The sequence below is a fragment of the Octopus sinensis genome, linkage group LG1 (genome assembly GCF_006345805.1).
Source record: "Octopus sinensis linkage group LG1, ASM634580v1, whole genome shotgun sequence".
NCBI lineage: Eukaryota > Metazoa > Mollusca > Cephalopoda > Octopoda > Octopodidae > Octopus > Octopus sinensis.
Window position 1 is genome coordinate 74,475,922 of NC_042997.1, and position 23,891 is coordinate 74,499,812.

The 23,891-nt window shown below is 37.3% G+C and overlaps 1 protein-coding gene and 1 long non-coding RNA gene across 3 annotated transcripts in view; one reads left to right on the plus strand and one right to left on the minus strand.

Annotated features, from left to right (window-relative positions):
- Positions 1-23,891, minus strand: part of LOC115213643 (dynein beta chain, ciliary-like) — an 884,597-nt gene that overhangs the window by 266,013 nt on the left and 594,693 nt on the right. For both annotated transcript variants that reach the window (XM_036501971.1, XM_036501966.1), the window contains exons 34-35: positions 3,284-3,566; positions 2,529-2,702 (exon numbers count right to left, since the gene is read on the minus strand). In XM_036501971.1, coding sequence (XP_036357864.1) covers positions 2,529-2,702; positions 3,284-3,566 — 457 coding nt within the window. The remainder of the gene's footprint in view (positions 1-2,528; positions 2,703-3,283; positions 3,567-23,891) is intronic.
- On the plus strand, positions 5,467-23,369 carry LOC118762923. The gene is made up of 3 exons (XR_004998678.1): positions 5,467-5,478; positions 11,275-11,278; positions 23,260-23,369. It is a non-coding gene; the product is annotated as an uncharacterized LOC118762923 (long non-coding RNA).

Below are 23,891 nucleotides of genomic sequence, written 5' to 3' on the forward strand. Positions count from 1 at the left end.
TCTATATGAGTGATATCTTATTACTTATAAAAAGAGGTTGAAAAGAGAGAAGTGTTCAAGTCAAGAAAAGAGATGGAGAAATGTGGAAGGGCAGTAAGAGAGAGAGAAGAACTTTCTTTTCCTTCTTTATCACATTCATTCTTCTGTTTTCTCATCACTCCCTCTTGCAAACACACACACAGCATGTCAACCAGTCAACTTTTTAAGCTAAAACTAACTGGAAAACTGAACTATCCCCATCTTTTAAATTCTGAGCAGATGATAATTTTTAATTGGGGTTATATTTAATAATTATAAAAATTAATGTTTAAATTCACCTCTAATTAATGTCACTCTTATGAACTTCAAAGATATAGTATTTGACTTGTTGAAAAATTACTACCTCATAGCATTCAGGTTATTATTTTGACTGGTTGTTCTATGTGAGAAGATGCCTTTATAGTCTGACTATAAAGGCATCTTCTCACCATCTGACTCAAAAATACCTAACTTATATATAAAAGGCTGCCATTTCATAAAATTCAACTTTGCTGTCCCCATAAATAAATCACAGGGTCAAATTTTATCTGTTGCTGGGGATAACTTTTTGCTGCATGAATGAGAATTGGAAGGTAATACATTTTTTTCTTATGCTCCAGGAAATTGTTTATGAATAAGACAAAAGATGATATAGTGCAGAAAAATGACAAGCCTACAAATAATACATGAATTGTTTCATGTTTTGTATAGCAAAACCATTTTATATATGTTTCTACTTGAGTAACACTGGATAAGCCAATGAGCAAGGCTCTACAGGGTATCATGACTTGTCAAAAATACCAAAATCTATTTCAAAATATTCTACTGCATTATGATCCAAAGAGATACCACTCTGTGGTATCTAAACATGACAAATATCATCCAAATCTTACATCAATCACAACTAGCATGTATTAGGCAATGAGGAAGACTTAACTATTATAATTAGACCCGATAAGAATAGCAACTTAAACGACACACACACAGTGGTAGTAAGATAAAGGCTTCTGAATGAAAAAGTACATGAAAACTGTTGAAGAAAATGAAGCAAATATGTTCAGCTAGATGTGTTATGTTAGCAGAATAAAAATCATAGTACAAATGGGCTGAGAAAAAACAACGAAAAAAAAAACGCCCTGAGTAAAAGACTAGTACATATGCATATAAATTATGACAGATGGATAAAGGAATATGGATGAGAAAATAAGCATGCTTAAAGTGAAACAACTCAGTGGTAGGTAAACAAAGGTATTAACAAATAGAAGAGGGGAAATGGAAAGACAGAGGTAGGAGTGGTGAAAACTAACTTCAGAATGTTGAATCTCACAAGAATCAAAACTATGTTAGAGAGAACCTATGTAACACTTGCAAGCATAGTGAAGTGAGCATAAAAATGAATTAAAGGAAGTCATTATGATGTAGTTAGACTTGATAGAAACCACTGCCTTATTCTATCTCCCTAAATTCATATTCTATACATATATATACATGTGCCAATGAGGGAGACCTCCATATGGTTGCTAGATATTGTAGAAATAGCAGTCAAATTATCTTCAAACTTCTTGCTTTATGTTACTTTGATACAATACTACAGTTGAATACTTCAGCCAGTGGGTTTATATTTTTCAGAGATTTAGTTATTTATCCTAGGAGGGTCACAGCCACAACCTAGTGGTAGGATCAGAATTAGGTTTAGGTAAAAGAATATATGAATTGTTGGAACAATTATTCTTAAAGATGGAAGCTTCTACATACAGGAATAGGCTTCTACATACAGGAATAGGCACAGGAGTGGCTGTGTGGTAAGTAGCTTGTTTACCAACCACATGGTTCCGGGTTCAGTCCCACTGTGTGGCTCCTTGGGCAAGTGTCTTCTACTATAGCCTTGGACCGACCAAAGCCTTGTGAGTGGATTTGGTAGACGGAAACTGAAAGAAGCCTGTCGTATATATGTATATATATATATATGCGTGTGTGTGTTTGTGTGTCTGTGTTTGGCCCCCTAGCATTGCTTGACAACCGATGCTGGTGTGGTTATGTCCCCGTTACTTAGCAGTTCGGCAAAAGAGACCGATAGAATAAGTACTGGGCTTACAAAAGAATAAGTCCCGGGGTCGAGTTGCTCGACTAAAGGCGGTGCTCCAGCATAGCCGCAGTCAAATGACTGAAACAAGTAAAAAGAGTAAAAAAGAAAAATACAGATTACCACTCAGTCATAACATTTTAGGAACAACTACTGAGATAGTGTAAGATATCACATCTTGCACATCAATGCAGTAGTTTTAATGCAGTTTTAATTTAAAACCAAGTGAGTTGTAGACGAGCACCTTAAACTTACAGCAACTGCACATACCATATGCTTTCAAATGCAAAAATTAAAAATGTATAAAAGGTGCTAAAGAACATAGTAACTAAACAGTTAATGTATTTAGTTAAAAGTGCAATATTATAAAAGGAATGTTTTATATTATAAAAGGAATGTAAGATGTTTAAATGAAAGCTAATCATACCTTGAGAGGAATATCTGGATCAAACTCAAATGGATTCACTTTCTTAGACCAGTGCTCAAATTTTTTTGTCTCTGAATCAATGAAGTAATCAAACACAGTACCTTGGGCAGGAAACTTTATTGATTTGAATTCTGTTATCCACCACTTTGAAAATTCATTCCTATAGTCCACAAGCTAAAATACAATTTATATCATGATATTACTATCTGAACAAAAACCCATCTTTATCATGATTATCATATGATGATAGTAGTAATGTTGAAAGTAATGATGTTGATGTTAGAGAGAGATTTTGATGTGAAGTTATGCCTTTCATTTCCTATGAATTGTCTCAGAAAATGCAATATTTTAAATGTATCCTCTTGTATTTAAAAATAGTTAACCCATTAGCATTTAAGCCAGCCATATCAGGCACAGATATTCTATCTGTTTTATGTTCAAATTGGCTAGATCCAGCCTTCTACACCTATCTTACAAAGGTATTCTAAAAATAGACCATTACATCATTGAAATCTGAAAAGCTATGAGATAATACATGATATTTTCAAATCAATGTAAATAAATAAACATTATATTTGATAGAGTTATCTTAAAACAAAAGGATTAAAAGTGCTTTGTTTCTTCTCTAAATAAAGGTTTCTAGAAGTTTTTTAAACAAATTGTTTTATGCATACTTTTTAGTTACTGTCATTGACTGCTATTAATTAGATTAAAAGTAGATGAGGTCAGTCAAGCAAGGAAGCAGAAAATTTTACCTGGTCACGAAACATGGTACTTCCAAAAGCCCATATACATGCAAACACAAAATAATACTCATAGACTTCTTTGGTTGAATCTGGTGGTACATTATGTGGTGTGATTAAGCATTCCAGTAAATAGCACAGCATTTGCACATGACTAAATTCTGTGATTGGAATAATTTTTTTAAACCGAATTCGCAAAATATCCAAGCAAGGAGGTATATACTTATCAAAAAGTATTGTCAAAATGGCTTTCTCTGATTGTATTTCTCTAGCATCAACCCAACTTTGAACATAGCTGAAAAATAAATAAGTAAATTAATTTTGTTTGAAATTTATAGAATGTATAAATGTGAAACAAAATTTGTTCTAAACTTCAATAAATTATTAAAAAAAATATACATATAATCTCTTTTATCTCACCACTGCTGGCAAAACCATCATCTACAAGACAACAGTGTCTTCTTAAATGAGAGGTATTGCATAAATCATTTCAATATGATTAATAACTATCAGTAACATCTGCATGTGTGTGCAGATGTAAATGTATTTGTTCAGAAATGCACATATGCATTAGCATGCAAGTGTGTGTGTATGTAAATCTGTATGTGTGCATGTACATGTGCATAAGTGCTTTAAGCCAAATCAAAGATTTGGTCAGTGATTTATGTTTTATCTTTTTCTTCTTAGTGTTACAATTTTTTTGGCACTATTCATTTGCAGTACTTACCCCACCAGAGTAAAGAGGTATCTCTCTACCAAGTCTGACTTTGTCTGAAGAAGCAGCTGAATGCAGTGGAAACTCCACTGGATTGGCCAAAGAAATTATATATATCTATATTTACATTCAAGCCAACAGTGACAAATCAATTTGAATTCAGAGATTTATTCTCCAATATTGGTTTTCCTAATCATGACTTCATTTCAAAACAGAAGCCCAATCTACCCCCATTGTTTCTGTGAATGGAACAAAAGTCATAGACACTTTCGTTTACCTTGGAAGCACACTATCAAGAGATGGTGGTTTTGATTCAGAGGTATACTATCAAATAGGGAAAAGAAGTGTTGTATTTGGAAAACTGGAAAAACAAGTATGGGTGGATAGAGGTATATCCTTGCAGACAAAATTCAGTGTCTATAAAATGTGTGTGTTGACTGCACTTCTTTATTCAAGTGAGATGTGGACCTCTCACAGGCATCATATGAAAATGCTCGAGAAATTTCGCTAAAAGTGCCTGACGTATCTTGAGAGTCAAGTGGGAATGTTTCATACTTCGGAAGTTTTGCACATGGTACATTGTGACTCAATTGAACATGTCATCCTGGCTCAAATGAGATAGGCAGGACATGTTATTAGAATGAAAGATGGGCGATTGCTAAACTATCTTTTTTATGGTGGGCTCAACTCTGGTAAGCAATCGCAACATCAGCCAAGGACAACATACAAAGACTGTGTGAAGGAAAGCCTGAGGAATCTATTGGGTTGGTGCATAATTATTGCAGCTTTTTTTTGGTGCATAATTATTGCAGCAAATTTTATTCAACAAAAACAATAACGATATTTAACAAAAACATCTTTAAATGACAGTCTGACCATCTGCCAAGCAAATGGGAAGCAGTAATTGAAGTAGATGGTGAATATGCTCCGGAATAATCACTTAAAAATGTTTTTGTTACATATTGTTATTGTTTTTGTTGAAAAAAGCTGTAATAATTATGCATCAACCCAATAGATATGAACATGAGTGATTGGGAAACTGATGCTCTGGAACGGAACAAATGGAAAGATACTGTTAGGACTGGTTGCAACAGCTGGGAAGAAAAGATGATTCAGTGCTCTGAACTTAAAAGGGACTGTCAGAAAGAAACAATTGGAACTGAAATCAACAGTGGATATATATGTATTATGTGTCATCATGTTTTGTTGTCGAAAGCAGGATACATGAATCATATGAAATCACATGAAAATCGAAATGCCCAACCATCACTTACAACTTGTGTCATATGTCACAAAACTTGTGATAATATCTGGACTTAAAAGACATATGCTAGTTCACAAAAACATTCCTTCAGAATCAGATTCCAAAGGGCAAAGATGTAGAAGAAATTTGAGTAATATCTGTCACGACAGCTATCAACTGTTAAGATGAAGCAATCATATGTATGTGTGTGTGTGTATACAAGTACATGGTATCAGGTTCAGTCCCACTGTGTAGCACCTTGAGCAAGTGTTTCTTGCTATAACACCAAACTGACAAAAGCCTTGTGAGTGGATTAGATTTATAGAAACTGAAAAACACCTGATGTATGTATATATGTATCAGTGTTTAACATCCACCTTCCATGCTGGCATGGGTGGGAATGTGTGTGTATGTATAATGTATATATTTATGCATTTGTTTATGTTTGTGTCCCTTTCTCTTGACACTATATAATTATTGCAAGTGAATGTCATACATTTCCAATATACAGTGTATATACATATCTGGTCATGGGGAAGTATTATCTTGTTTAGAAGCAGGTGAATGTTGGTGAAGGGAAGGGCATCAAGTCATACAGAATCTGCCTCTCAAAACTCAATTCAACACATGTAAGCATGGAAAAGTGATTGTTAAAACAATTTAATATTCTATTATCTATATATAGCAGTTCTTGATTTCTTCCTTTTTGCTCCTCTGGCAATAGATTCTCTTTTTGCAGAAAATTATATAATTCATCTGTAAGTTACAACTTACAAGAGTAATAGTAAGCAATTAATAGGTCTATAATTGGTGACTTCCCCTCTCTTTTCTTTGTCTTTCTGCATCAGCACTGTCTTTCCTGTTATCATCCATGTTGGTGTTCCATTTTCTAAGCAGTCAATAAAAAACCTGCTCATATATAACTGTGTATACTTGAGAAATTCTTGAACCAGAAACCTTGGACACCATCAGTTAGGTATTTTCTTGATCATCTCTTTTACTTTCTTATCCATGATTGTTATATTTTCTTGTGTCACTACATCTTCAATTTCTCTTAAAATCTTTCTGCTTTTATATTATGTCGTACTTATTGTTATTACTAATATTCTTATTTAAGGTGGTGAGCTGGCAAAATCATTAGCACACTGGGACAAATACTTGACAGCATTTTGTTCGCCTTGACATTCTGAGTTCAAATTCCACCAAGGTTGACTTTGCCTTTCATCCTTTCGGGGTTGATAAATTATGTACCAGTTGAACACTGGGGTTGATGTAAATCGATTGATTTACCCTCTCTCCAAATTTGCTAGCCTTGTGCCAAAATTAGAAACTATTATTATTATTATTATTTATAATAATAATAATTAAGGTGATGAGCTGTCAGAATGGTTAGCACACCAGGAAAAATGCTTAGTGGCATTTTGTCCATCTTTATATCCTGAGTTCAAATTCCACCATCATCAACTTAGCTTTTCATCCTCTTGAGGGTTGATAAAATAAGTACCAGTTAAGTAGTGGGGTCAATGTAATCGATTAGCACCCCTCCCCTAAAATTTCAGGCCTTGTGCCTATAGTAGAAAGGATTGTTGTTGTTGTTGTTGTTGTTATTATTATTATTATATGTTTGACTTTTGCTTTACATTTGCACAAGCTGGCTCCAAGTCTCACCCAGAGACCTCAAGAGACAAGCTGGAAGTTCATGTTGGTGTTATGCCTAGGGTGCCATATATTTGGTTTTGTACTTAGTGTTGTACTAGTGAATGCCTAAAAAAACCATACGAAAATTATATTTGTTTTAAAACTTGAGATTATAAAGAAAGTATTTTGCGTAGGATATGAGCAGTTCCCATGAGCACTATCTTTTGAATTTCTGCCATTTTGGGGTTTCCTGGTATCTGAGTTAGGTAGCAATCAGCCCCTTTTGCTATCATTCCCAGGGCACCTATGACAACAGGTATTGTTTCAGTCTTCAGGTTCCACATTTTGCTGATTTCTATTTCACGATCTTTATATTTGCTCAGTTTCTGGTAGGTCTTGACAGATACGTTTATATCGATTGGGACAGTCATATCAATGAGGAGGCATGTTTTTTGTCTGAAGTCTTTTACTATGATGTCTGGCCTATCTGTGTCTATCTTCCTGTCAGTTAGAATGGTGAAGTTCCAGAGGAGTGAGATGTGGTCATTTTCAAGCACTGGAGTTGGTTTGTGTTCCCACCAGTTTTTTTCATGGGGCAAGTCCAGGCTTCTGCAAATTACCCAGTGAATATATTGTGCAGCTCTATTATGCCTGTTGAGATACTCTGTACGCGCAAGAAGACTGCACTTGGAGACAACATGATCAATGGTTTCATTTTGTTGTTGACATACATGACATCAACAACAACAACAACAACGACAACACACATTCACAACAACAAACAACAACAACACTTTCGACACCACTACTGCCACTGCCAAACACACAAACACACACAGATGCACTTACATCAATAAATACAAGAAACCAGGAACTGGCTGAGTATTTGAAAAACACAACCAGTACAAGTATAACAGATTTTGTTATACCAAGACACAACACACCACCAGCACACATTCTCACAATAAAAATAAACACAAAAACATACAACGAAATTAAACAAATATTCCCTAACGATGTGGGATCGTTAGGGAAAAGTTTCTCTAAGAAACTGTACAAAAATATAGTGGAAGCACCCGTGCAAAAGCACAAGGGAGCCACCCCCACCACAAACAACAGTAAGTAGAGCCTTTTTCTTCCCCCTTTTTTTTTTTCTTTTTTTTTACCCTTACTTTTGAAGTATGGCAAATCTTAGAATCGGTTGCTTGAATGTGAGAGGCCTCGGGTCACCTTGGAAACAGGGTCACCTGTTAAACGACCTGAGGTTTCATGATGTGGATGTAGCAGCCATCAGTGAAACCAGGCTCTCCGACCCGCAGGAACTCGCAGCCCTTTTCGGCGGATACGAGATATTTCTATCTCCGTGTCGGCCGGGAGCGGGCGGTGGTGGTACTGCGGTGTTGTTTCGGAAGGGCCTGGACTTGAAAATAAGGACAGTCTTCTTGGATCCGGAAGGTAAGTTGGTGGTCCTCGACGTGGACGGTAGTGACGGCGGTGCTTTCAGACTGCTGGCTGCCTACGCTCCGACAGGAGCAGGGCAATCGGATTATTTCAAACGTCTGGAAGTTTTCCTGGAAACGTCACGCACTCTAGTGCTAGTTGGGGATTGGAACGCAGTCTTAGACGAACGTTTCGATCGGGTGGGCAGAGGGGGAGAGGGGGGGTGCAAGAGGGGGAGAGGGGGAGGGTGCAAGAGCCTCGCCAACCTATTCGGCCGCTTTCAGCTGTCCGACAGGTTTCGACTAGACAACCCGAATGTGCCAATGTGGACTTGGACCAATCGCATCGGGTCGTCTAGATCGTACTTAGATAGAATGTTTTGTAGGCCAGCGGATAAGGACAGCGTAGGGTGTCCACAATTCCACCTAGTCGAATATACGGACCACTAATTAGTGATCTGTACGGTCGACTTAGAATAGGCTACATAGACAGGGACCCGGCTACTGGAAGCTGAACGCGTCGTTAACGGCGTGCAAAGCTTACAGAGACCGGATTAGTTTACTAGTTAAGCGGGCGCTCACGGGGGCAATCATCAACAACAGCTGGTGGTTTGCCCTCAAGAGAGCAATTAGAGTAGAGTCGATTAGGTATAGTAAGACTCTAGCTATTGAACGTAGGAAGAGAGAGCGGGATTTAGTTAAGAAACTAGACGAGGCTCTTGACACTGGCATCGCGACCGACGTGTTGGCCAACACTTCGACGACAAACACGAAGGCTGCATTGTCAGAGCTAAGGCACGTTCGCTAAGCGGGGAGGGGACTAGAGCCGCTCAATGGGCCCGCGTGGCGGAGGCGAAGCGAGGCAACAAAGCAACCATTCGGTCTTTGGTGGACCAGAACGGGCGCGAGGTTACCGAACTGAAGCAGATGTGTACGGTGCTTCAGCGGCACTTTGCTCAACTGTTTGGGATGAGCGGTGGAACGGACAATGGTGCAGACTTCGGTGTGTACCTGGACGGCCTACCGCAACTCTCGGACAGCGAGGCAGAGTGCTGCGAAGGAGCGATATCTGCCTGGGAAGTGGGAGAAGCGATGAAGAGTTGCACGAGAGGTAGATCGCCGGGTTTGGATGGTCTGCCCTACGAGCTTTACTTTTCAATGCCAGACTTGTTTGCGGGCCTGTTGGCAAACGTCTACTGCAACTGGCAGCAAAACGGGAGAATTCCTGCTTTTGTCTGTCGAGGGGTGGTGGCTTTGCTGAAGAAGGACCCAAACAAGGGGGACGTTATAGGGAATTTCCAGCCCATCACTCTGCTCAATGCAGAGTTGAAGATTTTGGCCAAGGTGCTAGCCAAGAGATTGGCACTTGTCGTGGACAAGCTGGTCGGCAAGACGCAGACATGCGCCGTGCCGACCAGGTCGATACACGACAACCTCCATCTCATGCGCTACATCATAGAGAGGGTGGGTAACGACGCTGGCGCGGGTGGGCCTTTGATCAACTTGGATCAGAGTAAAGCCTTCGATAGGGTCGACCATCGGTACCTGGCAGCTGTCCTCAAGGCAGCCGGCTTCGGTCCAGTCTTCCGCAGGTGGATCGCTGCTTTATACAGCAACATCTGCTCGGTGATACGGGTGAACGGTCACCTTTCGGAACCGTTCGACATCTCGCGTTCGGTCCACCAAGGATGCCCTCTCTCCTCCCTCTTGTACATTTTGACTCTCGAGCCATTACTGCGCAAGTTGGAGGCTTTGAGGGGTATCCCGCGCGATCTAGGAGGCGGAAACAGCGTGTCTGCTTATGCCGACGACGTCACCGTGGTGGTGACGAGCCACAGGCACATTGGCCTGATTGGCGAGACACTAAACCAGTACGAAGTGGTGACAGGGGCAAAAATTAACGCGGAAAAGTCTGTGGGCTTGCAACTGGGCACCTGGAGAGGCAAGCCCATGCCGTCCAACAGCGTCGTAGGGCACTGGACAGACGGACCCGTTAAACTGCTCGGGGTCTGGTTCGGTCCGGACCTCCAGGTGGATAAGAACTGGGAAGAGGTGACGAGCAGGGTGGCACGTCTCACCCAGAAATGGGCCGAGAGGAAGCTGTCTCTGAAAGGTCGAGCGGAGGTGGCGAATGCGTACATCGCATCCGTCATCTATTACCGCTTGACCGTCATCCCTTGTCCCGACCGCTGGTTGGCCAACCTGGTACGCCTGCTCTTCGACTTTTTGTGGAAGGGTCAGGTGCCACTGGTCAGGCGATCCATCTGCTGTCAATGACCGCTGAACGGAGGCCTTGGAATGCCGTGGTTTCTGTTGCGCAGACCTGCGCTCAGGCTGCGGCATCTCAAGCGCTTCCTAGACGGTGAACAGGTGTGGTCGTCTTTTGTCAGACGCGATTTTCCGCAGCTCGTCTCTTTGATGGAGCTGCAGACCTGGATCAAACGTAGACCGAGAAAGGGCGCTTGGCACCTCGAGTGCCGTCAAGCCCTCTCTGCCCTCCGTCAGGTGGGCAATGCGATCGGTTACAGCTCCACTCTAGTGTTCTATAGAGGGTTAGTGGAGGAAAAATACGACGACGTTCTCGGAGAAACTCTAGGCGTTGAAGATGACGAACTGAGCGGTCTGTTCGGGAGGACTTTCGGGCCGGGGCTGATGGATAATTTCCAGAGGTCGCTCGCCTGGCAGTGCTACCGAGGGGCTCTGCCTGTTCGAGATAAACTCTACCGGCACGGAAGTGCCGTCAGCCGGGCCTGCCCGAGGTGTTGCCAGGACGACGAAACCGTTCTGCATGCACTCGTCCAGTGCCCGAGTATTGCTGAAATATGGGTTTATGTAGAACAGCTACTGTCACGTGTAGGACGGATCCGACTATCGGCCGAATCCATAGTGAAGATTGCCCCGCCAACCTCCTTTAACAAGGAGGGCGAGGCCGTTTTCTTGTGCCTAGTGGCTGTGGCGAAAGAGGTAGTGTGGTGGACTCGTTTGAAAGGGCTAAAGTCAGACACTTTCCTCTTTGGTCAAGGCCTCATCAACTTTTTCAAGTTTCACTTGAAAAGGAAGATGAGGTTAGAGAGGAAAGTGCTGTCCAATGGCAAGTTTTATGAAAGGTAGGTGAATTGTGCGAGACTGGCCAGTATAAATGGACCAGTTCTCAGGTTTCGCCTGTGATTTCAAAAAAGTAATACAAAAGGAGAAAAAAGGGACTCTCTACACCCCATTTTTGACCAGGCTCCCGTTGGCTTTTGTAGGGTTTTTTCCACCAGGAACCTTTCGAAACGTCTCCCCCTTTTGGGAGTTTTTCATTGTTAAATGTTTTAAATGTTATTAAGTTTTTACTCGATGTTTTTCAAAAACGGACAAAACCCTTTGTAACCTTTCGTCCTGTATTGTCCCTTCATGTTTCAAATCATGCGTGTCAGCCCTTGTGGCCAATAAAAAAGAATTAATTATTATTATTATTATTATTATTATTATTATTATTATTATTATTATTATTATTATTATTCCTTGTGCTATTATTAATATTCTTGGTAACCTTGTTTGTGGAATTATATTCAGAACTACTAATAATATGACTGCTTACACCATTATTATTACAAGGTCTTCCAGATCTAGGCATAAAAGTAATTTTTTCCTTGTAATTAGCCCTATCGAGTGCCTCATTAGAGTACTGAGAATGTTGCCTAAAGATATTTTCATTGACTGATAGATAAAGAATTCAAGTGGAGACCCTTTTACAATAAAATTTATTGTACTTCTAGAGTGACTAGAGTAATGTTTTTCTTAAATATTATCATCCAGCTTGTGGCATGGGTAGATAACCCAGAGATAAGGTCCAAGGTGACATTGGAGAAGTTAGCTATATTAAGATTATTTTCTACAGTAATACCTAGTTCATAAATGTGAAAAAATGTTCATAATCTCTTCTTAATTCTTTCAATAAATACTTTTAGTGTTAGGAGTTATAAACAACACATCACCTTGGTACATACCACCTAAGAGATCAAGGAAACTATACTGTAAGCAGCACAATAAATATATTGTAAATGAGATTTGTGACTTGTACAGAGTCACCAAATCCAATCATAATACTGAAATTATTAGTCCTGTTTTTTCTCATCCATAATTTCCCATCAAACTCAGTAGCTGAGTGTCTAACATTTCGAAAGATACCAATATCCCTACATGTTAAAGAAGAATTTTTCATTGCAAAACTTAGAACCTTTATAGTAATACTGGAAATGGCTACCAATATTCGACTGTGAGAAACTGTAGCTAAATTTGCATTGAATATGCACAAACCAACCAATCATATCAGAAGTGTTGAACCACAGGTAAAAACTGAAATTATCAGAAATAGAGGGAATAATATAACAGCAAATGGATACTGTGTCAATTCACAACAGCTATTTCCAATGAATTAATAATTGATTAATGGAGATATTATATCATTAGAAAAAAAAACGTTTTCATCAGATAAATACATGAATCACAACATTTAGAAACATTCAAAAATTAACAGCATATACACCTTCATGATTCTACAAGACTTGGTGGTGCCTTGCCATTTAAGTACCTGGTTCACTTGAGCTCTAATCTTTTGTGTGTATATATATATAATATATATATATATATATATATATATATATATATATATATATATATATATATATATATATATGTGTATATATATATATATATATATATATATGTATATATATATATATATATGTAATATATATATATATATATATATATATATATATATATATATATATATATATATATATATATATGTGTATATATATATATATATATATATATATATATATATATATATAATATATATATATATATATCATCATCATCATCATCGTTTAACGTCCGCTTTCCTTGCTAGCATGGGTTGGACGAATGACTGAGGGCTGGCGAAGCAGATGGCCGCACCAGGCTTCAATCTTGATCTGGCAGAGTTTCTACAGCTGGATGCCCTACCTAACGCCAACTACTCTGAGAGTGTAGTGGGTGATTTTACGTGCCACCGGCAGGTGGTACTGGCAATGACCTCGTTCGAATCTTTTACACATGCCACCAGCAAAGGTGCCAGTAAGACGATGCTGGTAACGATCATGCTCGAATAGTGTCTTTTACGTGCCACCGGCACAGAGGCCAGATACCCACTCTGGCAATGATCATGCTCGGATGGTGCTCTTTAAGGCATGCTCGAATGGTGCCTTTTAAGTGTCACTGGCACAGAAGCCGGTTAACCGCTCTTTTAATGATCACACTCGTATGGTGCTCTTTGCACCCCACTAGCATGGACGCCAGTTATCGAATTTGATTTTGATTTTTTATTTCACTTGCCTCAACAGGTCTTCGCAAGCAGAGTTTTAGTGTCCAAAGAAGGAAAAGGTATGCATAAGTGGGCTGGTAACGCCCCTGGCATAGGCCATGAGATTGTGGTCTCATTTGGCTTGCCGGGTCTTCTCATGCACAGCATATTTCCAAAAGTCTCGGTCACTAGTCATTTCTTCGGTGAGGCCCAAGGTTCGAAGGTCGTGCTTCACCACTTCATCCCAGGTCTTCCTGGGTCTACCTCTTCCACAGGTTCCCTCAACCGCTAGGATGTGGCACTTTTTCACGCAGCTGTCCTCATCCATTCTTGCCACATGACCATACCAGCGCAGTCGTCTCTCTTGCACACCACATCTAATGCTTCTTAGGTCCAACTTTTCTCTCAAGGTACTTACACTCTGTTGAGTATGCACACTGACATTATACATCCATCGGATCATACTGGCTTCATTCCTTGCGAGCTTATGCATGTCCTCAATAGTCACAGCCCATGTTTCACTGCCGTGTAGCATGGCTGTTCATACACATGCATCATACAGTCTACCTTTTTACTCTGAGCAAAAGGCCTTTTGTCACCAGCAGAGGTAAAAACTCTCTGAACTTTGACCAAGCTAATCTTATTCTAGCAGCTACACTTTCAGCACACCCTCCTTCGCTACTGACTTTGTCATATATATATATATATATATAGAGAGAGAGAGAGAGATAGAGAGAGATATATATATACATATATATATATATATAAGAATTTTTTGCATAATGAGATAAAAAAACCAAGGCTGTGTAGATAGAACATTTATAGATAGGTCTTACAGCTGTTTCCAGGGTATTTATTACTTCACCGGAGACAGTGTGAGAAGATTGTTAAGTAATAGTTAGTTTAGATAGGATACAAAATAAAGAGTGAGGTTGAGGAAAGTAAACAGATATAAGATATGTAGAGATATTGAAGTTGTAGATCCATTTTTCAGGCAGAATGGTATATATGTAAGATATAATTAATAAATATCCTGGAAAAAGCTGTAAGACCTTCTATCTATAAATGTTCTAATATCTACACAGCCTTGGTTTTTTATCTCATTATGCAAAAAATTCTTATATACACACGCTGACATGTGACCAACATTGAACCCATTATTCGCAAAATTACTGAACCTGGAACATAACTATGGTCTGTCTATAGCACTTATTCAGCATTAACTAACACCTTTGGGTTTCAATGACGCCATTACCTCTTATAATGTCAAGATATATATATATATATACTTTATTTTTAAAAGCAGCAGAAATATAACAAAAGTTGTTACTCAGAGTTTCACATTCCTGTTTGTCGGACAGTTTTGTTAAAAAAAAAACTGTCCGACGAACGGGAATGTGAAACTCTGAGTAACAGCTTTTGTTATATTTCTGCTGCTTTTAAATAAATCATATTACTCTACCTCTGGTATTTGAATACTCTTTTTTTCCACCTTGTTTCACATTTATGTGCTTACTCCAGTATATATATATATATATATACATATAATTCCAAGAGAGTTAGAGGTCGTGAATCCAATCAACTAAGGGATAATATCTATCCAATATACTTCTGGTAGAAAACCCAATTATTAATACTCAAGTGTTTTTTCATTGCATGGTAATTACACTACTGAATGTAATAAATGGGTGAGGGTACAAAATTTTTTTCCCTTAATTTATACAGCAATAAGAAAATGGAGGGGATCAAGAGGTGGTATTTATCAACTTTTGGACAGTATATTATGTCTATTTATTTATTTTTTTAAATACCACTTACAACAATATACATACATGTATAACATATTATGCTTTACATATATAATATACTAGCAGTATAGCCTAGCTTTACTTGGGATTAAGTTAGGATTATTAAGCTAATCAAGCTCTTTATTTCAAAGCAGACTAAGTAACATCGACGTCAAATTTGAGTGAAATCTGTTGAAATTGGCAAACTTTTGGCTGAAATTTTGCAGAAAATTTGATTGGGAAATCCCATAAGGAATCAGTTTATCGATTTTTTCCACTCATCGATTGTTTTTTTTTTTCGTTTTTGGGGAACTTAAAGCATTCAAAGATCCTATGAATCCTAAGTAATGCTGGCATCAAGTTTGAACAAAATACATCAAAATTCGTAGACGTTATTGTTGAAAATGGGGTGTAACCAATTTTAGTGGAAAGTCCTATAAGGAATCGGTTTATCGACTTTTTTGTCCTGATTAAATGGAAAACCCCATAAGGAATCAGTTTATTGATTTTTCACCCCAAATAGGACTTAACCAAACATTGCTGATTCAAAAACATCTATATTTATACTTTAAAGTTGGTTTTCATACCCAACCCGGTTCTGCAGAATCAGTGTCGCGATGGAAGTGCATGGGTTGGGAGTTTGATCGGCAGAGGTGATCAGGTTGCATATGCCAACCCTTTTGGAAACACCACCCCCATCATGTAACCCCACTTTGCCCATGGGTTGAGAACCCTTCCAACAAGGAAAATAGAACGTCCAAAATGGCCCCCGATCCTCTGTGTTAGAAGCGGTTATGCTCAGATCACAACTAAGTATATATATGGGCAACACACACACACACACACAAACATATACGTACATACACCTATTGCATACATGTTTTTGCATTCCTTTACCCCAGCCACTGTCCCACCACCACCTCCTACCCAAGTAATACCATCAATTGAAGCAAATTTGGCACCCAGAAGTAAGTTTTGTAACAAGAATAGAGACGCCTACCTTCCCCTGCAGAGATGTGAGAATCATATCTCTCCTTTTGAAAGCATGAACAGTTTCGAAATTTTGTTTACAAAATAATAGCTGATGATTTGCAAAGGAGTGTGTCTACAGTCAACACATAGGTCTTTTGCTCTGGTAACCTCTGCTCTCTCCCATATTCACATATAAGGGGTAAAGACCCCCTTCGGTCATGAGTCACCATGGGATTGCACCTAGAAAGTTACCGTCCTAGACACAAGTCCGGGCAAGGTTGTTTATGGAAGACCAGCAGTCGCCCATGCATACCAGCCTCCCCTCTCCATGCCACCAGTGGTTTCCAAGGGAAAGACAAAGGTCGATACAGCTTGGCACCAGTGACGTCGCAACTCATTTCTACAGCTGAGTGAACTGGAGCAACGTGAAATAAAGTGCCTTGCTCAAGAACACAACACGCAGCCCGGAATATATATGTTCACATATAACCAGCTATATATCACTATGAGTAGAGCAACGGATTCAGCTAATTTGGGAATTAGTTGTGGAGAAACGGAGAATATCGTTTATATTGTGTATATATACGGGCAACACACACATTGCATACATGTGTTTTGTATGCATACATGCTCATGTGTATGCGTGTGTGACTGAAGCCATTCACACATACATACATACATAACAATACCTGTCTGTCTGTTTTTGCCTGTCAATCACTCAGTAAAAAGACAAAATTTTAAAATCTGTTACCTCTCTCTCTCTCTCTCATTCTCTCTCCCTCTCCCCCCTCTCTTTGCACCGTCACTAGGAGGGGACTTAACTCATGTTTGGTTTGTAAACAATGGTGAATTTCTCCACTTTAAAAATTGTCTAAAGTTATGGCTCAAAATTATTTACCGCTATTCGCGGGTGCCTCGGGGGAAAATAATTTGACGAAAATACACCTAGGATCATGACGAATGTCCTCCTAAAATTTGAGTGACATGCGTGCTAATTTGTGGATGTGCATAAACTACATTCATGTACACAAACACACACACACATCCTGCCTTATATATACACAGATAAAAATACCAGTAATTATTAAAATATAAAACATAGAGCATAGAAAGTAGGATAGTCTCTTACAGCTGTTTCAGTCAAGAAACCTTAGTATCCTACTGTACTTCCATCCCTTCAGTGAACTTAAGTATTTGGTAGATAAGATTAAGGTACTTGAGTGTATCTCTGGGCTTCGTCAGAGACTTTAGAAAGTTCTTAAGGTTAAGTTATAAATACATACATATAGACACACTTTCTTACTTATACATACATATACACAAATATACATAAACACATATATAATATGTATATGTATATGCATACAAAGGAATTATTATTATTAGGTGTATTATATTATTCTTATTAGATAAAGTATAAACAGAGGAAGAAGAAAGTTATCAAAAAGAGAAATAATAGTGGAATTTAAAAGAGCAATATATCTTAAGATTATTATAGTTATCTAGGAATGAAAAGGTATATGAGGAATACATATATATATATACACACACATACACACACACACACACACACATAATATATATATATATATATATGTATATATATATATATATAATATATATATATATTATATATATATATATATATATATATATATATTTACGTACAAACATACGCATAGGTACATACATATTACGTGTGTTGAGAAGGGAGGATTATTGCAGTAGTTCATATTTTTCTTTTACATAATTATAAAAATTATACACAAACATATATATATATCTTCATATAAACATGCGATATGTTTTCCATTGAGGGCTTTAGACAAAGGTCCACAATAACTGGGTTAGAGTTTATATTAATACTTGTGATGTTAGTTGGTACTAAAAGTAATAAATATCTCTACATATCTTATATCTGTTTACTTTCCTCGACCTCACTCTTTATTTTGTATCCTATCTAAACTAACTTATTATTTTCTGTTATTTTTAGTTTATCGAGTTCTTATTGCTGTGTGTATATATATATATCTGTATCTATAAAAGGCAGGATGTGTGTGTGTGTGTATACGTAAATGTAATTTATGCACATCCACAAATTAGCACACATAAGTTTTGTCAACTTATTTTTTTCCTGAAGCACCCACGGACAGTGGTAAAAATCTATTTTCAACCATAGCTTTTACCAATTTTGAAAGTTGCTAACATGAGTTAAGCAAAAGTGTGTGTGTGTGAGGGAGAGAGAAAAGTTGTGTGTTGATGTATGTGTGTGTGAAGGAGAGAGAGAATGTTTCACAACGTCTAACAAAAAAAGTAAAGAAAAAGTATGTGTAAGGGAGAGTGGGAGAGAGTTTGACAGCGTCTAACAAAAAAAAACCAAGGTAAAGAAAAGTGGGAGAGAGGCAGGGCGTCTAACAAAAAAAAAGGTAAAGACAAAGTGAGAGAGAAAGAGAGACAGTGGGAGAGTAAGTGACAGCGTTCATAAAAAATAAAATGTAAAATGTTTTGTTTTTCTTAAACATGAGGTATAGTCTTCAAATTTAGGATGTTTTTGAAAGACACTATATCTTATTATCAGATTATATATACTTTCTCACACAACAGTTAAAATATATTTATTTTAAATCATTTATTTATATTAAATTGTTCATCTTTCTCACCCCTCTCTCTCACACACATACATTACTTTGGGCGTGAAAGAGTTTTGTTTTTATTTTACGCCGAGGAAAAAATGTTTTGTTGAGAATCCAGAAACAAAGAGGTAGGTAACAATTTGTCAGTGAATTACACAATATAAATGGTTACAATTTCTGAGGGTTCCACCACACCCCACTCTGTTTTTCAGACCACAAAAAAGGGTTTTGTAGCATATTAGGAGGCCAGAGTAGTTGATTCCATGCAAAAAACCCCGATTTTTTTTCTTAGTGAAAATCGTGCAAGTGTTAATCTACAAATTTAGCAACATTTTTCCATTCATTTCTGTTTATGAATATGTATACATGCACAAAACATATATGCAATAGGTGTACATACGTACGTGTGTGTATGAGTGTGTGTGTGTGTGTGCGCGTGTGTTGCCCATATAAACCAATTTCAATGGATTTCACCCAAATTTGACATCGATATTACTTAGTTTGGTTTGAAATAAAGAATTTGATTAGCTTAATAACCGTAACCTAATCCCAGGCAAAGCTGGGTTATACTGCTAGTATATATATATATATATATATATATATATATATATATATATATATCAAAATAAGCAACAAGAATAACTTCGGTAATTTGGTACGACATCTTTGTCTATATATCTACTTTCTCTATAATTGATATGAAAATGATGTATTAATGGAAAACCTCTATTAATGGCTGATTATTGCTCAACATTTTAAAACTGTTGTAATACTTACAACATTTAATAAAATGATGTAGTACGAAATGATCGTACCAAATCATCAGAGTCATTCTTGTTGCTTATTTTGATTATAATCACCCCATGGATTTATATGGATAACACCATACAAAATTCTGGTGCATTTAACTTAAGTACCATATTCATTTGAATCTAAAATTTGCTGAACTTATATGTATATATATAGACACAACACACACACACACATATATATAGGTAGGTAAATGGATATGTAGGTAAACAGATTGGTAAGTAGAAGTTTCTATACTGTTATCAGCTACCATATACAATCATACAGCAGGTTATACATTGAGCTGGATAAACATGGAACTGTGTATAGAATTTACATAAAAATGTATGCAAGAAGATGGAATAAACAGGCTTTAAATACAAATTTGTTTTTGTGCATTGGCAACAGCTGCAAGTTGCTGAATCTGTATAAGTACTGGTTTTTCACATTACATTTAAATACTATTCCTGTGTAAACAGTCATTCTTTAGAGCAGTGCTTCTCAAACTATCTGATGTGGTGTACTGGCATTTTTTCCCCTAATGTGCCAGGGACTGGTAATATTTCTTAGTAATACTGGAAACAATATATATAATTACGGAGATGTACTTGCATCGTGTGCTGGATCGAAAACAATTGCAGCATGGAAGGTGTTTGCAAGCCATTTAAGAAACACACAAAAGCCATTCGATTCACTTCAACATTTAAGTTTAATTTGTCAAAATATTTTCGTCGCTATAAGACCGCGACCTGTTCACTGACAAAAATCCGTGCTGCATCTCATATATATAATAAATATATATAATAAATATATTAAAAGTTGACATTTTTTTATATCTTATATTTATTTTGTAAACAAATAATACAATATTACATAAGCATTTTATAATGTTTCTTTCTTTTCTGGAAACTTGCTGTGTACCAGTAGCTAATGGCTCGTGGACCAGCAACGGTCCATGGACCATCACTTTGAATAGCACTGCTCTAGAGGACTTGCATTCTTGTCCCTACAGTCACACCCTTTTATATTATTATTTGCAACCTCATTGTATTCTTTTCCCTACCTTCTTAATGTGTTTGTAAGTGCTGTTATTACTATTCCTACCTCAATTATTCACAACACCTGTGCTAATATTGATATCCATATTAAGACTTTCCAGACAGGTTTAACTAAGCTACCCCACCCCAGCTTGACTGTATTCTCCACTCCATAGACCTAGACTATTATGGACGATATCTTCATAATCTAGTTTTACCATGTTTAGCTTTCTATTATTTAGCATGCGGATATGGTATTCTAGGTTATATGATGTCACATATGATAATTTCATCATATGCCTGTTAAAAATCTCATAATGCCTACTAGATTTAGGAAAGTGTCTATATAATGTAGAGAAAATTTCACAAGTAATTTTGGATGCAACATGTAATCCAAATACTGGATTAAACCATAATGTCGCCTTTATCTAATTTAGTATTAAGTTTAGTGTAATGAATCTTGTTCTTTGTAGAATTATTTCAATTTAAATTAAAGGCAGTAAATTTGTACCTATTTCCCACACCTTCCTTCTATCTTTATTATTATTATTTTTTAAAAATTTTATCTGACTATTACTTTCAGATTGGTACTTTAGGTTTTTATCCTTCCATAATGTTATCCTGACAATTCGCTTCATCTTTTTTGTTCATTAGTATACCTATTTTGCCAACTTTTCTCATTTATTTTATATCTATTTTTATATTTATTAGTTATCTTATTGTCAGGTGGGTATTTAATTTTGTCTTTATATCCAGAACTGGCCAGTGCCACGTTGTAATACCCTGTCTGTGAATTAAATTTTTTTTTGATTCGCCAACAACTTGGAAATCTTATTTGATGCACTTTTCATAATACTTTGATGAGTATCCATCTTTCAGCTCTGTATAGAAGAACAGACTCCACTGTTGCCAGAAACAACCTCACTTTCAATTTCCTTGCTAACTTTGAACTCCATACCTCTCTCAATTTATGGCATGCACTCCAGCCAAGAACTTTCCTTGCTACAATGTCTTTTTCAGTACTTTGAATCCACGCACCAAGGTATTTGAAATTTTCAACTACCTTGAGCAACTTACCGTCTCTCACTTTCACTGACACAAGCATTTTGTAGTTAAATACTTGCAGCTCTGTTTTCTTTGCATTACAGTACAATCCTACCTTCCCCGATTTCTGCTCTAATCTGCTCAACACCTCCTGAACCTGATCTGTCCTCTCTGTTAGTAATACCAGATCATCAGCACAGTCTAGGTCAGTAACTGTTACTGTTTGATGCCATCTACTTCTTTGCCTATGCAGTTTGAATCCCAGTTCTTCTTCCTTGCCTTCATACATTCTACACAGTACATAATCCAGAATGATGGTGAAGAGATAAGGTGCTAGCGTGTCACCTTGTAATACTCTGGCTTTGACTTCGAAGTATTCTGTCTCTCCTTCAGGAGTGATCACTTTTGCTTTGATGGTGTTCTCATACAGTTTACTTATTGCTCTCAGAATTCTTGGTGGAATATCATATGCTTTAAGTATCTTCATCATCATTCCTCTATGTATTAAATCAAAAGCCTTTTTAAAGTCTACATAGATAATGATAGCCTTTCTGTTAGGGCTCTTAACTCCCTCTATCAGAAGTGAGATGTTGTTGACCGTCCTGATCTGAATCCATTTTGAGTTGGTCACAATTGTTTGTCTATCTTAAGTTGTATTCGGTTAAGTATCATATTGCTGGCCAATTTTGCAACAGTGGATGACAGACTGATCCCTCGACAATTCCCAGTTTTGGGCAGCAGTAGCAAGTCTATATCAGACCAGTGTTCTGGCTTCACATTATCATTTAGTAGTTTGTTTGCAAATTCAAGGATGATGTCATCTAAATCACATCTTATTTGAGGATGCTTAGAATGGCACTCGAAGTCTCCTGAAAGAGTCATACAACAAACACCAACTTATACCAGGGACTACTAAAAATGACATTGAAGATATAGCATACAAGGATGAGGTGAGCTGGACACTGCAGCAGACATACCAATGAAATTGTTAACAAGTTAGTGCTCTGGCAACCAACATAAGGAAGAACCAGGAAAGGAAGGAGGAAGTCCCCAAGACTCTTTCTAACATTTTCCCCACTTATCTTGATCTTCCATAATGGTCCTCGGCTCCTGTACCCCTTCCACACCAGTATCCTCCAGCAAGTTGTTGATGATAACCGGTTTTCAAATTTTGAATTTTGGATAAAATTCTGAATTAGACATTTTGTTTGCTAGTGGGGTAGTTTGCAGTAAAGTGGAGGTAAATCTGTAATTTTTAATATTGGTCTACATTTGATTCTTACAATAGTTAGGGTAAATCTTTAATTGTCAATAAGGTTTTATATTTAATTCTAGCTTAAATGAGGCCTCTTTATTTAGTTAAGGTCCAAATAGCAAATTGATATAATGGGAAGATTAGGAATTGTGGTTGCAGTTGTTCTGCACATCTGTCAATGTGTTCACTGAGATATATCTGGTGATATTGTGGGCTTTTGTGAATTTTTGGTAGACCATAGAATAGGTTGGGTTTACATTAAAAGTTTGTTAAATAGTCTATTTCCTTTTTCGTTAGGTCTTTTCCATTTGTGGGTGGTGGGTGTAATCATTGATTTTACTATAGTAGGGTCGACAGGAATGATTACACCCACCACCCACAAATGGAAAAGACCTAACGAAAAAAGAAATAGTCTATTTAACAAACTTTTAATGTAAACCCAACCTATTCTATGGTCTACCAAAAATTCACAAAAGCCCACAATATCACCAGATATATCTCAGTGAACACATTAACAGATGTGCAGAACAACTGCAACCACAATTCTCAATCTTCCCATTAAATCAATTTGCTATTTGAACCTCAACACAAGTACAACTAAATAAAGAGGCCTCATTTAAGCTGGAATTAAATATGAACCCATGCTGAAAATTAAAGATTTACCCCAACTATTGTAAGAATCAAATGTAAACCAATATTAAAAATTACAGATTTATCTCTCCTTTGCTGCAAACTA